The following is a 15,469-nucleotide window of genomic DNA, read 5'->3' as shown; positions in this document are numbered from 1 at the left end:
TTAATCAGACAAATGTGTCGTAGATGTTTTTGTTTACCTTGGCAGATATATCAAGGAGGATGTACTAGTCAAAATCTGAAGTTTTGTCATGATTGGTGAAACTGGGCAAGCTCCATGCTGTAACCATGTAATAGCGGTAAATCAAGTCCATTCACATCAACTTCTCAGCCCCATCTTAAATGGCATTTCGCACATGCTATTGTGCGATCTGTGCAAAAAGGGGGTGCTGCAGATGCCAAAAGTGAGCGTGGCCTAACACGATAACGGCCATAACTCCACACCCATTGGTTCAATGATCGCTTGGCAGATATACTGAGGGACATATTTGGACCATGTACAGTACCAGAACCACTGCCACTTTTTTGTGATGTCATTGCAGTTGGGAAAAGGCTTGAAATAGTGGCTATTTTCAAGTTTTGTTTTTGCCCTAAAAGGTCACCTGAACCCCCCCCCCCCCCCCCCCCCCCTTTGCCTAAAACTTCAACATGTACTTTTGTTGTTGTATTAGGTTGCATTCATGCTGCAGTGTCTTCATGTCCACACAGGAATCATTGAAGGTATCTCTTGTCTTGTGGGGGGCGGGTGGGGGCTTGTGGGCAGCTGGGTGTCAGTTCCAGCTGACACAGGCAAGCCGCACTACTGAAGAAGAGACCAGACTAGATGAAGAACGCTCTGACGGACTCATTAAACGGTAAAGTGAATGTTGTGTTGTTTTTGTATGTGTGTAGTTCTTCATTGTTTTTTTGTGTGTGTAGTTCTTCATCGTTTTTTTGTGTGTGTAGTTCTTCATAGTCCCTAAGTCAAACCCTCTTCTGGGGTTCTTAAAATCCTTATAAAAAGAGTTGTACTTGGACAAAAAAAGGAGCAATTCAGCTACACTATATTCAGAATCTTGAGTGACCATAGAACATTTCACTCCAAAACACACTTGTTCTTTTTATTTATTTATTTTTTGCTGCAGATTCCTCATTAAATATATGAGAGCATATTGAATGTTTATATGGAGAGGCAGCTGTCTGCAGACTATGGTCAGCTATAATGTCCAGAGAGTGAAAAGAAAAACAAAGACCTCTTCTTTTTTACAGTCTGTGGTTGGTACAATCAGTTCTAAATAATAGCACATTAAAACTGTTAGCATCAACACCATTGATTTGAGGACTTGAATTGATTAAAAAAGTGAGTAAATTATCACAACTAGTTAACCTGTATAATAGTAACTTCCTGGATCTTCCTGGATTTTTGGCACCTATATGTAACCTTTTAAGGTTGAGATAATTGTATTATCATTATTATTGTCAAAATATTTCAGTAAAGCACTTGAAACACTTTAAATATTCTTGCTTGGCTGGTATCATTCTACTTGAAATGATGGTAAAATGCATTATTTTTAGTAAAATAACCGACCCGGCCGGCCCGTGCCTTCCTATCTAGGATGCATCCCTAGTCATCTTGTTCTGGAACCGGCCCTGAACCCGTGACCTGCTGAATTGTGAGTGACTTTAAAACATTCGGTTTGGCGCAGAAACAAAAAATAACAACCGGGGGGGGGGGGGGGGGGGGGCGGGGGGTTGGGGGGCGGGGGCGGGATTGAGATCAAATTTTCGATCCCCCCCCCCACCTCCTCTTTTTCTTTTCTTTTTTCTTTTTTCTTTGCGCCAAACTGAATGTTTTATGGTCACTCACAATTCAGTAGGTCACGGGTCGGCATGGTTCCGTCCTTAAAACTCGTTATATAAGGATTTTTCTAAATGTGTTTGGAGAAAATGGGGAACGGGTAACTCACTTCTGGGGCAGGAAATGTCACGAAAAGTCACGTGACTGTTCAGCTCTATAAAGGTGAAGTTTAATAATAAATCAATTTGTTGGGGACTCCCTGGAACCCCCTCAAGGACTCCTGGTGGGCCCTGGACCCCACGTTGAGAACCACCAAATAAATACATAAAGTAATACTAAGACTACATTGTAAATAAATACATAAAGTATATGCTATTAAGACTACACTCTAAATAAATACATAAAGTATATACTAATACTGTACTAAGACTACACTATAAATAAATACATAAAGTATATACTAATACTGTACTATGACTACACTCTAAATAATTACATAAAGTATATACTAATACTGTACTAAGACTACACTATAAATAAATACATAAAGTATATACTAATACTGTACTAAGACTACACTATAAATAAATACATAAAGTATATATACTAATACTAAGACCATACATTGTAAATAAATACATAAAGTATATGCTATTAAGACTACACACTAAATAAATACATACTAATACTGTACTAAGACTACACTATAAATAAATACAGAAAGTATATAAACTAAGACTACACTGTAAATAAATACTAAGTACATACTAATAGTAAGAGGATAAACTGTTTGTTGTCTCAGCAGCAGTGGTACTTGCCACCATGAGCCTGGATGAGGACGCGCGCTGGCTGGAGTGGGTCACCAAGCAGTTTGAAAGCATCGCAGGAGACGACAAGGAGATCGACCTGGAAGAGTTTAAAACCGCTCTCAAAGTCAAGGAGGTGAGTCGGTGGGGCGGGGGGGGGTCGCGACTCCTGGCTACTTACCCAACGAAGAAGACCTGGGGGCCAAATGTATTTACCATGTGGACACACGAAAGGTGTGCTGCACCACTTTCCACACAGGTTTCAGAATTGATAAAAAGGCAGTGAGATTGTCCATACCGGTACAAATCTCTCACACCATGCAGGCTGTACACAGTCTTCTGAGTCCCACTAGTGTGGGGTGGCAAAAAGGAAAGTAGAGTACCACAGGGATGACGGATTTTTGTGGGCGGAAGGCGGAAGATGTTAGAGCTTCAGGGGAAAAGTCAATGGGGATTTCACTTAAATGCATAAAATAAGGTCTGTGGATAACAAGAGTTTATGGGAGTGGTAATTTGTGTTCAGCAGGACAATCTTCACAAACGTGAATCACTTTTATAACTTTTGAAGCGTTTTCTGAAAATCACATTTAAAAAAAATGCATTTACGTTTCAAAAGTAATCAAAGTGATTCCCCTGAAGATTCAACATGCTACTTCCAAACTCATTCCTGCAGCGCTCTATGTAAGTTTGAATTTGGGTATTTGGTATCTATCACTGCACCAATATCTGTAACATAAACAAGATTACAGGGAGATTATGCTGTTTTGACCATTGAAGTAGCTTGCTTACCTAGGCCCCAGGGGTTGTTAGCTCCTTGATGCTAGTGCGTGTGGCGTCCCATCCCTGGGACAGCTCAGGCGATGGGGTGAGTGAGGAATCCGATGATCCCCCTTCTCATTCAAGGTCCCATTAAAATGGAACAGAAAACAAAATACTTCTCAAAAGGACACAACAGGTCTTCTAAAACATGAAGTCCAGTACTGGCTGTCTGTCCTTAGTGCCCTTGCTGCCATCTCCACCCTCGAGAGGGTGGTACTGTGAGTCCTATGACAGTACGGAAGCCTCAAAATATACAAATAGGGCGAGCAAGCATTTCAACCATCAAAAAACAGCCAGAAAGATATAGAAATAAACATCATATCTACGCTAGAGAGACTCATCCCTGGCTCTACGTAGGCTGAGTCACTGCTACTGTATCTTACTGACTGACTGACTGACTGACGGACAACCCTGATGACACATTGTCCATCATCAGAGATCAGAGACCAAAACATTGATGATGTCATAAGTCCTACGTCAATTACTTATCTTAGTGATGTCATAAATCCCACACTGACTGACTGACTGACTCACAACCCTGAGGACAAATTGTTCATCATCAGAGAACGTCATCAGTGGCTGGCAGCCAGCTAGCTGCCTGGGAGTATTTTTGCCAGATGATGAATGACGTCATCAGTGATGTCATCAGTAAACCACATGCTGCCTGGCAATAGCGGATTTACGAGTAGATATATCTACATAGAGTATTGCAGGAATGAGCCCAGAAGAATATTGATATATCAAGTGCAAAATGTGCATGTGGTTCTTCAGTTTGTTTTGTGTGTGAACACAATGATGAAAAGCTGCTATGGGTATTCATATTTGCCAAAGAATATTAACTGTTAGATGTATGTTTCAAATGTTTTGATGGCATAGTCATTTGTTTGGAGAAATGTCTAATTCATTTAGGAAAAACAACAATAGCAAAGATAAATTGTATGGTGTTACTTATCATTGTGTGTGTGTGTGTGTGTCTGTGTGTGTGTGTGTGTGTGTGTGTGTGTGTGTGTGTGTGTGTGTGTGTGTGCGTGCGTGTGTGTGTGTGTGTGTGTGTGTGTGTGTGTGTGTGTGTGTGTGTGTGTGTGTGTGTGTGTGTGTGTGTGTGCATGTGTGTGTGTGTGCGTGCGTGCGTGCGTGCGTGTGCGCGCGCCGCCCACACAGTCGTTCTTTGCCGAGCGCTTCTTTGCGTTGTTCGACTCAGATGGCAGCAGCTCCATCAGTCTGGATGAGCTTCTGAAGGCTCTGCAGCTGCTGATCCACGGCTCCGAGACCGACAAGCTGCGCTTCCTCTTCCAGGTCTATGATGTGGACGGTCAGAGAACACATACACACGCACACACACAGACGCACGCACGCACGCATGCACGCACACACACGCGCATGCACGCACACACACACGCACGCACACACACACACGCACGCACACACGCACACACACACACGCGCATGACACACTTCGACTCCTGCCTTATGTGATACATGGCTGTTGACTTCTGTGCATATGATATCGATAGAGTACTTTATATCAAATATATTGGAAAACTTGTTCAAGTGCTCATACTGTATGTTGAGATGTGCTTCATGTGCACAGACATGTACTTGTATCAAATGTGATAGCATGCATATAGAGTTATTTAGCTGAGTAGCATCCTAATTGGCTAGAATTCTCTAGCCTAGGTAAACCCAGCCCCCACGTGACCTGCTCCCTCAGTTCCCAGTCACTAGCGACTGAGAACAGGTCTGAGAGCAGGTCACGTGGGGGATGGGTTTACCCAGGCTAAGAATTCTCCTCTCTGCCATTCATCTTCATTCAGAGTCAATATCCTTTATTGTCATTGTCGTTTTCACAAAAACAAAATGGAAGTGTATCCTCTGCAGTGTAAAAGATTAAAAAGGGAAATATAAAAACAGTCAATAGACAGAGACAAGGACAAGGACAACAAGGACAGACATCATATAAAAAAAATGGTAAACAAGACCCTGATAATAAAAAGAAAGCAATCAGTCATTCAGTGTTCATTCTGGGCCTTCCTCCTATTGCACGTTGCCACGAATTGCACTAAGGAAGAGCAGCTAAAAATAAAGAGGGGGGGCAAAACGCCCCTAGTGCATCTAAACAGCATTTAGTGCGATTATTGCTCTAGGAAAGAAACTGTTTTTTAGGCGGTTTGTTCTGGCTTTGATTGCCCTGTGTCTCCTGCCCGAGGGCAGCAGCTCGAACAGGTCGTGTCCCGGGTGCGATGGGTCGCCGAGGATTTTTTTTTTGCTTTTTTGAGGCAACGGGCGCTGTAGAGATCTTCAGATGTTGGCCCTCCTGTTGATGCAGCCGTTTTGGGCAAAGTTCACTCCAGGCTCAGTTCTTCCAACAGCACGCATTCAAGCACAAACACAAGCACGCACGCACACACCCTGTGCCTACCAACACAAGGGTCGCAGGTTCGTGCCTCCATGTTACCTCCAGCTTGGTCGAGCGTCCATACACGCACAACATCTGAAAAACTAGAACGACCGCACCGCGGATATATGCCTCCGTCAACAAGTGAGCAGTCGACATCCATGTCTGTCCAGACTTTGACGTTTGAGCCAAATGTGAAGAAATTCCATCAAGGCGCTAACGAGATATCGCGTTAACAAGCTTGATTTTTTTTGGATCAGATCTGATTTTTTGTGTGGCTGTTCACACAGACTTTTTAAAAGTGGCCCATATCAGACTCCAGTGTGAACATTCAATGTGACTTGTACTGTTCACACAGACACACAGTCATGAAAAGACGGAAAAAGATCAGATTGGAGCACTAAGGTTTGCTGTGTGAACGTAGCCTAGGTGACAGCCACCTTTTTGATCCCAAAATAGGGCACGATAGGACACAAGTGAATGATTTCTGAATACTTTGTGAGTCTGTCGTCGTTTCTGTCACCTTTTTCACTCTCCATCAGTTTGCATCACCGTAAGGGGGGAATATACTGTAGGACCCTGGCTACATAGGACCCTTTGTCATGGTCCCATTACATGCCATATACATCTGGGGAACATATAGTACCCTGGGAACCTAGGGTACATTCTGGAAGGTGCTGCACCATTATTTCATCTACCGTATTCAAAAAAGAGATTGAGCACTTTTAAATCTCCAAGGTGGATGAGACAGGTTCTGTTGTCCTGTCCTGCAGGCAGCGGCTCTATAGATCCAGATGAGCTGCGCACGGTGCTGAAGTCGTGCCTGCGAGAGAGCGCCATCTCCCTGCCGGAGGAGAAGCTGGACGACCTGACACTGGCTCTGTTCGAGTCTGCCGATAAGGACAACAGCGGCTCAATCACCTTCGAGGAGCTCAAGGCCGAGCTGGAGAACTTCCCAGAGGTCATGGAGAACCTCACCATCAGGTCCCACAAAACACACGCCGACTCTCATCCTCACGTTCACCCTTGCACATTGCGAGTGTTACTTTTTGCACATTTTTGCACAAAACCTTTTTTGTGATTGTTGCGATCAAAAATGCTTGATTTTACACTGGCTTTTCTCTAAAGTTGTGATGTAATTTGTGAAGTTTTATGTGATTATTTTTTTTTGTAAAATTGCGGGAACTAGTAAAAACTGCAAGTTGAGGAAAGAAATGGTGACACACACACATACACACACACAAATACGTTATAGCAAAGTTTCTCAAAAATTGCAATGCAATTTGTTTATTTGCAAGGCAATTTGCAATTTGTTTTTGCAAATACGCGTATCAGCATAAAGTGTTTCAAAAATCTGAAAAAAATTGTTCATTTGTGAAGATGATCTTTATCTTGCTAAACACAAAGGTCTCAGTTTGATAAACTTTTAACCACAGAGCTTATTTCTAACCAGAATCCCCACAAGAAATCCCATTGACATCGAGACCAGGGAACCAGGCGATGCTAACTTGAGGGTTTTTCCTGTGACGCTCTATTAGCATAACATAGCAACCCGAGTGGTGCGATTAACATTACATTACATTACATTACATTACATTACATTACATTACATTTAACACTGCAGTCAATCCTGTTCTGATCCTGTCGCCAACCTGGATGAACTCCTTCATACCCGAAATCAACCTGGGACTAACCTTGCTCGGACCCTTGGTGTGAAAAGGGTGTTATCTTCATGTATTGTACTGTACAGTCTTGGGCAGGTGATACGCTGACATGTATGTAGCTGACTGGAGATTTGTTGGAAAAAATAAGCATGTTGGCAAAACATCACATTTTGACATGAAATCGTAAACAAATATTTACAACTACGGTAATGTAGTTGATCTCAAATGAAAAAAAAATCTGTGCGTAGTATTTCATGCATTCACCTACTTTAATGGATTTTTGCATAAGACCAAACCAAATATTATTTTCATATCGGCATAACAAAATGTGCAAAAAATAACAATACATTTTCACAATATTAGCCATATGGTGCACAATGTTTTCAGCATCTCACAGTCATTGAAAAGAAAAATACACCAAGTAACTAAATGGACCCAGGAATACAATCACCAATAGCTGTTTTTTAAAGGGTTTTAGCATGGATGTTTGCTCTCTCTCTCTCCCCCTCCCTCCCTCTCTCTATGTCCTCTCTCTCCCTCTCTCTCCCCCTCCCTCCCTCTCTGCCTCCCTCTTTCTCCCCCTCTCTTTCCCCCTCCCTCCCTCTCTGCCTCCCTCTTTCTCCCCCTCTCTTTCCCCCTTCTCTCCCTCTGTCTCTCCCCCCTCGCTCCCCTCCCCTCTCTCTCTCTCCCTCTCTCACCCGTCCTCAGTGCCGCTAACTGGTTGAAGCCCCCTGACTGTGAGCAGAAGCGCAGGCAGACGCCGCGCTACCTGACCCCGGCCTACTGGCAGAACAACAGCCGCAAGCTACTGTTCCTGTGTGCGTACACCCTCCTCAGCCTGTTGCTGTTCGCCCTCGCCGCCCTGCGCCACAGACATGTCAGTGTCTGCTACATGCTGGCCAAGGGCTGTGGACAGTGCCTCAACTTCAACTGCACCTTCATCATGGTAACAGCTCAGTCAGTACGGAGCCTTCGTCATGGTAACAGCTCAGTCAGTATGTAGCCTTCATCATGGTAACGGCTCAGTCAGTATGGAGCCTTCGTCATGGTAACAGCTCAGTCAGTATGTAGCCTTCATCATGGTAACAGCTCAGTCAGTATGTAGCCTTCATCATGGTAACAGCTCAGTCAGTATGGAGCCTTGGTCATGGTAACAGCTCAGTCAGTATGGAGCCTTGGTCATGGTAACAGCTCAGTCAGTATGGAGCCTTGGTCATGGTAACAGCTCAGTCAGTATGTAGCCTTCGTCATGGTAACAGCTCAGTCAGTATGTAGCCTTCATCATGGTAACAGCTCAGTCAGTATGGAGCCTTGGTCATGGTAACAGCTCAGTCAGTATGGAGCCTTGGTCATGATAACAGCTCAGTCAGTATGTAGCCTTCGTCATGGTAACAGCTCAGTCAGTATGGAGCCTTGGTCATGGTAACAGCTCAGTCAGTATGTAGCCTTCGTCATGGTAACAGCTCAGTCAGTATGTAGCCTTCGTCATGGTAACAGCTCAGTCAGTATGTAGCCTTCATCATGGTAACAGCTCAGTCAGTATGTAGCCTTCGTCATGGTAACAGCTCAGTCAGTATGGAGCCTTCGTCATGGTAACAGCTCAGTCAGTATGTAGCCTTCATCATGGTAACAGCTCAGTCAGTATGTAGCCTTGGTCATGGTAACAGCTCAGTCAGTATGTAGCCTTCATCATGGTAACAGCTCAGTCAGTATGTAGCCTTCATCATGGTAACAGCTCAGTCAGTATGTAGCCTTCGTCATGGTAACAGCTCAGTCAGTATGGAGCCTTGGTCATGGTAACAGCTCAGTCAGTATGTAGCCTTCGTCATGGTAACAGCTCAGTCAGTATGTAGCCTTCGTCATGGTAACAGCTCAGTCAGTATGGAGCCTTGGTCATGGTAACAGCTCAGTCAGTATGTAGCCTTCATCATGGTAACAGCTCAGTCAGTATGGAGCCTTCGTCATGGTAACAGCTCAGTCAGTATGTAGCCTTGGTCAGATGTTTCTACAGACACAATTGGCCATGTCTGCCATGTGGGAAGCCAGTGGGGTATGACTCCTGGTCCCTGCAACAGCGCCTCCTCTGGTTGTGGGGCCTGTTCGAGGGGAGGGGAACTGGGGGGAATAGCGTGATCCTCCCGCACGCTACGTTCTGGGGTGAAACTCCTTGCTTTCAGGTGAAAAGAAGCGGCTGGCGACTGCACATGTATCAGAGGAAGCACGTGCTAGTCTACAACTTTTGGCAGAGGGGGTGGAGCAACGACCGGGACAGCAGGGGGAATTGGCGAAGTACAATTAGGGAGAAAATGTCGGTGTGTGTGTGTGCCTGTGTGCGCGTGTGTGTGTGTGCATGTCTGTGTGTGTGTTTGCAGGTCCTGATGTTGCGGCGCTGTCTGACCTGGCTGAGGACGACCTGGGTGGTGCGGGTGTTTCCTCTGGACCAGAACATCTTACTGCACCAGATCGTCGGCTACGCCATCCTCTGCCACACCCTGCTGCACACCACCGCTCACATCCTCAACTTTGGTACACACACATCTACACACACACCTACACCTACACCTACACCTAGGCCATTTCAGGTTTTATTTTGAAATCTGTTTGTCAGCTGAGTTTGATTGTGGTTGTTAGTGGCTTTGTGTGGCTGTGAGCACTTGGTAGTTTCACTCTGTGAATCTGAGTAGGTGTGCCGGTCGAGCAGTCAACACCCTCTATTCTTGCTTCAAGTGAGAAATCACTGAAAGGGGTGGTTTCAGCTACTTAATACACCTGCACTGTAGCGCCAGCGGAAGCACCAGCCTTGTGTGTCAGCCCTCATCGTGTTAAGACTGAATTGGGTATAAAGACCTGCGAGAAGACCTGCGTACGGTCTTTTCCCAAGTCTCTGAATTCCTTTCTGAGAACAATCTGCATGACCCAAATCAGTCTGGCTTTAAGCAGGGTCACTCTACGGAGACTGCACTCCTGTCAGTAATGGAGTCACTGCGTTTGGCTAGAGCTGCTGGTCAGCCCTCAGCTCTATTGCTGCTAGACCTGTCAGCTGCCTTTGACACGGTTAACCACCAAATCCTCATCTCCACACTCACTGAGCTTTGTATCTCAGGATCTGCCCTCTGCTGGTTCAGGTCCTACCTCTCAGGAAGTATCTTGGAGGGGGGAAGTGTCCAAGCCGCACGACTTATCCACAGGGCTGCCTGATACTGACGATACCCAACTCTTTCTATCATTCCCGCCTGATGACCCCACGGTCTCAGCGCGGATCTCATCATGCCTTGCAGATATCTCTGCCTGGGTGAAAGAACGCCACCTTCAGCTTAACCTCTCTAACACTGAGCTCCTTGTCATCCTAGCCAGTCCCTCTACACAACAGCAGATCAATATCAAGCTCGAATCAACCCAACTCGTGCCCCCAAAGCCTGCCTGAAACCTGGGTGTCATGATTGATGACCAACTATCCCTCAAGGTCCACGTGGCCTCAATCACTCTGTCGTGTTGATTTACCCTGAACAACATCAGGAGCCTACCTGCATGAGCACGCAGCACAACTCCTGGTTCAGGCTCTTGTGTTATCATGCATTGACTACTGCAACTCCGTACTGGCAGGCCTCCCTGCATGCACCTTCAAACCTCTGCAGATGATCCAGAACGCGGCGCGCAGCTGGTCTTCAACCAGCCCAAAATAACACATGTCCCACCGCTGCTCATTTCCCTCCACTGACTCCAGTGTCTACACCCCCTCCTGCCTACCTGAACTCCCTCATTCAGGTCTACACCCCCTCCTGCCTACCTGAACTCCCTCATTCAGGTCTACACCCCCTCCTGCCTACCTGAACTCCCCTCATTCAGGTCTACACCCCCTCCTGCCTACCTGAACTCTCTCATTCAGGTCTACACTCCCTCCTGCCTACCTGAACTCCCTCATTCAGGTCTACACTCCCTCCTGCCTACCTGAACTCTCTCATTCAGGTCTACACCCCCTCCTGCCTACCTGAACTCTCTCATTCAGGTCTACACCCCCTCCTGCCTACCTGAACTCCCTCATTCAGGTCTACACCCCCTCCTGCCTACCTGAACTCTCTCATTCAGGTCTACACTCCCTCCTGCCTACCTGAACTCTCTCATTCAGGTCTACACCCCCTCCTGCCTACCTGAACTCCCTCATTCAGGTCTACACCCCCTCCTGCCTACCTGAACTCCCTCATTCAGGTCTACACCCCCTCCTGCCTACCTGAACTCTCTCATTCAGGTCTACACTCCCTCCTGCCTACCTGAACTCCCTCATTCAGGTCTACACCCCCTCCTGCCTACCTGAACTCCCCTCATTCAGGTCTACACCCCCTACCGCTCACTACGCTCTGCCAATGAAAGGCTCCTGGTACTTCTGCCACTAAAGGGCCCTAAGTCACTAGCTAGACTCTTCTCCTCTGTAGTTCCCCGGTGGTGGAACGACTTACCAAACTCTATCTGATCTGCTGAGTCTCTCTCTCTTTAAGAAGAGACTCCAGACCCTGCAGCTCTTTCACCAACACCTTCACACCTGATGAGCATGAATGATGAAAGGATGAAAAAGTGATGATAGATACATGAATGTTAATTGCATGATGATGATGAATGAGGGGCATGACTCAAGCTTGGCCTCATGGCACTTACTCATGTTGTCTTCTGACTAGATCATTACTTACCGTATTTCCGCTAATAGTAACCGGGGCCTTTATTTACTGAGCCGCAGAGAGCCCCCGTCCTATATTAGAGCAGAGGCCTGTATTCGAGTGAGGCCTTTATTTCTTAATATTAAACTCTCATGGACATACTCCTTTATTTTCATGACTTTTATTGCAAAATATTGCATAAAACCAAACAACGCAAATAAATATTGGTGATCACTCACTCACTCAGTATCCTCCTCCTCCTCATCTAGTATGTCTGTATCCTCCGCGTCCGCGTCCTCATCATCATCAACATCATCCAGAACAACAAGTTCATTGTTGACCAGTTCCTCTTCATCTTCCTCATCCTCGGCTGCCTGTCTGTTCTCCTGGTCCCGCTAACGCAGCTGGGCGAGAGCCTCCTGTCCAGCGGCGCAGGGCTGTCCCTGCTTGAAGCAGTGGATGAGGTTGTCTTGACTCCCGTCAGTTTTCACAGACTGTCCACAAACTTGGAAGGACTTTTTGATCAGATCCTTGTCCAGCTTGTCCCAGGCGGCGATCACCCAGTCCACAAGCAGGCGTCGAGCAGGCGCTTTTAGGTTTCCACCTCCAGCTGTGTACTGCTTATCTGCATCCCCAGCTATCCACTCGTCGTAGGCATCGTGCAGGCTCTGCTTGAAGGGCTGATTCCACATCACACTGTACCAAATGTTCCGCTGCATATTGCACAACGCTCTCTTTAAACTTAACGTCAAACTTTCGTCTGGTTCGTTTGGTCGGTGCCATGTTTGTTTTTACCGTATTTCTCTTGTCTGCGTTACGTCCGGTTACGTCACACGGTAGATGCATTGTGTTATGGGAAATTTACAGTACCGTATTCACCGTAGTTTTTGCTCCTTCGTTTTTTGTTTTTTTTGACCCGGCCTGTATTGAGGGAGGGGCCTTTATTTGTCCGTGCAGGCCGTGCCCCGGTCCTATATCAGAGCAGAGGCCAGTAATGGAATAGAGGCCACTAATAGAGGAAATACGGTATGATTAATAAAGCTCAGATGTGCATCACTTTGGATAAAAGCATCTGCTAAGTGAAATTGTAACATTATATTGTTACAATACTAGATGAGACCTAAAGGCTGCAGTAAAGTGAAGTCATTTTCTGAGCTTACCAGACTGTTCCAGCTGTTCTATTATTTGCCTTTACCCACTTAACGCTATTCATTATATCATTATTCACTGATCATTATTTATCAAAATTCACATTGTGTAAATATATTTTGTAAGAGTCCATATCGCCCAGCCCAATTTACAATTGAAAATCTAGCCCACTTTGTAGAATATACTGAGATATATCATCTTTCACCATTCAGCCTAAAAATACTGAGATATGATTTTTGGTTTATATCGCCCAGCCCTACTCAAGATCTTTGTTGTCGTCAGTGTTGGGGCTCGTAACGTGTTTTAGTAGGCTACTAAATGACCATGTTCGTTTTTCAATTATTGTCATCTGTTAGTAGTTACATTACATAGAATATTTTTACTCACTGACTTTTCATGTACATGTATACACTGAGACTTTACAAAATGTTTGGTCATAGAAATTCAGTTTAAAGTCATGGAAAAGTCATGGAAATCTATTGGTCAAAATGTGTATGAACCCTGATTGTAACACATACACACAGATGTACACACATACAGCCGACACCACACAGGTTGACAAACAAGAGGGACCGGTACGCCAACATATGAAATTAGCGTTGAATGTCTCCCTCTCTTACTCTGGTCTCGTCCTGGTCTCTCTCCCGTGCAGTCACTCTGTCTGAGCGGACAGAGTTCAGTGTGTGGGAGTACCTGCTGACCACGCGGCCGGGCATCGGCTGGGTGAGGGGCACCGCCTCGCTCACCGGCGTGCTCCTTCAGGTCCTCATCTGCCTCATGGTGCTCTGCTCCAGCACCTTCCTACGCCGCAGCGGACACTTTGAGGTGTGTGTGTGTGTGTGTGTGTGTGTGTGTGTGTGTGTGAGTGTGTGTGTGTGTGTGTGTGTGTGTGTGTGTGTGTGTGTGTGAGTGTGTGAGAGAGGGTTGTAGGCATACTGTACAAAGCAAGCTGCATCTGTATTTGGATAGTGACACTCTAGGTGGGTTTACATCCACCTGTTTAATGAGCATTTTCAATTTGTGCATTAAAAAAACCTGAGTAGAAACGCGGGGGCGGGGGTCAAAATATGGCCCCCCAAAAAATCATACTTGAGGGAGGTGGAAAAGTTGGTGTATCAATAAAAGGAAAATGCGATAAGTGCAGTGGAAACTACTTTAGCAAAACTCAGTGATTTCACTGATACAATAAGTGCAATGAGAAACACCATGGAAAATGTTTAGACTGTCTTTCTGCGGATGTAATGATAAATCAGTGCATTAAAAAAAACTGAAATGTGCATTTGTTACTGCAATAGAAAATGTTGACTGACTGAACTGACTGAAGAAGAAAAAAATGCAATGAAACAGACCCAACATTTGTATAAATCAGCTGATGCCTCTGATTGAAGTGTTTTTCCAGTTGAGTTTGCACAGGTGAGACATCAGGCCTTTTTCACAGTGGCCATTTTGTGTCGAAAAGGCTCATTTATATGCATCATGTGGTAATTGGCATTGACCCTGCCTTTTTGACACAAAATGGCCACTGTGAAAAAGGCCAATTGGTCATTCAGGGCACATTAAGGCCAGTGTTTTCCAGGTGAACAAAGTGTGCTAAATGATGCAATTTTAGTCATTTTGAGTTTTGCAAAAATGTTATTTTTCGATTATTATGATATCTGAGTGAGAACAATGGAATGGCACTTAGAGGTTAGCAGTTAGTCATGTTGATACATGAGCTTCAAGTTTTCATAAGTGTGCATAGCTCATTCTTTTGTGTATACAATGGAGAAAAACTATTATATATCAATATTCTTTGACCACATTCTGTGAATTACTACTTTATCGATTAGAATCAGTAGGCTATCCTTCCAAATTATTGTGTGCAAGAATGTACCTAACCCCATTTATTATTATGTGTGTACTGTAGAATCCCTACTAAAACTATGACTACCTTGCCCAGTGACTGTCTACTACTCGATCCAATATGTGTTTCACAATGTCGTGCCATCTTGCAAAAGTAGTGATACAACAGTTATGAAGTAAACAAGACAACTTAGGCCACTTAGTCAATTTGAACCCTTGCTTAAACTCATTTTGGGAGACAAGTGCCCACACCTCCTGCAGGCAATTACCCCGTTATCAATCACAGTCCAACTGGGACATTCCGCATGTGGACCCGCCCCAATCCAACCACAATTATACAACATGTAGTTCCGACCAAGCAATCTGATTGGTCAAGAACCGTTCTCAAATGAGCATAACAGCACACCTAGCTAGTGTCCTCTAGAGAGAGTGGCGTCAGCGGAGGAGCAAAATGCGAGACTCAGCCAGGAATGGGTCTCGCGCTACTTTTGCAGGCTAAAATAAAGCTGATAATGTACAATTTGATTCAAG

General features: G+C 45.1%; 1 protein-coding gene across 1 annotated transcript in view; it reads left to right on the top strand.

Moving 5' to 3' along the window:
- Nucleotides 1–2,436: 2,436 nt before the first annotated feature.
- Nucleotides 2,437–15,469, top strand: part of nox5 (NADPH oxidase, EF-hand calcium binding domain 5) — a gene marked incomplete at both ends in the record, with an annotated part of 41,002 nt that continues 27,969 nt past the window's right edge. The window contains 6 exons of the mRNA XM_083663179.1: nt 2,437–2,556; nt 4,401–4,551; nt 6,408–6,618; nt 8,007–8,244; nt 9,671–9,824; nt 13,749–13,921. Coding sequence (XP_083519305.1) covers nt 2,437–2,556; nt 4,401–4,551; nt 6,408–6,618; nt 8,007–8,244; nt 9,671–9,824; nt 13,749–13,921 — 1,047 coding nt within the window. The remainder of the gene's footprint in view (nt 2,557–4,400; nt 4,552–6,407; nt 6,619–8,006; nt 8,245–9,670; nt 9,825–13,748; nt 13,922–15,469) is intronic.

Source organism: Poromitra crassiceps, assembly GCF_964638095.1.
Source record: "Poromitra crassiceps genome assembly, chromosome: 30".
Taxonomy (NCBI): Eukaryota; Metazoa; Chordata; class Actinopteri; order Beryciformes; family Melamphaidae; genus Poromitra; species Poromitra crassiceps.
The sequence above is the reverse complement of the archived record's forward strand: the minus strand, read 5'-3'. Positions and strand labels throughout refer to the sequence as shown.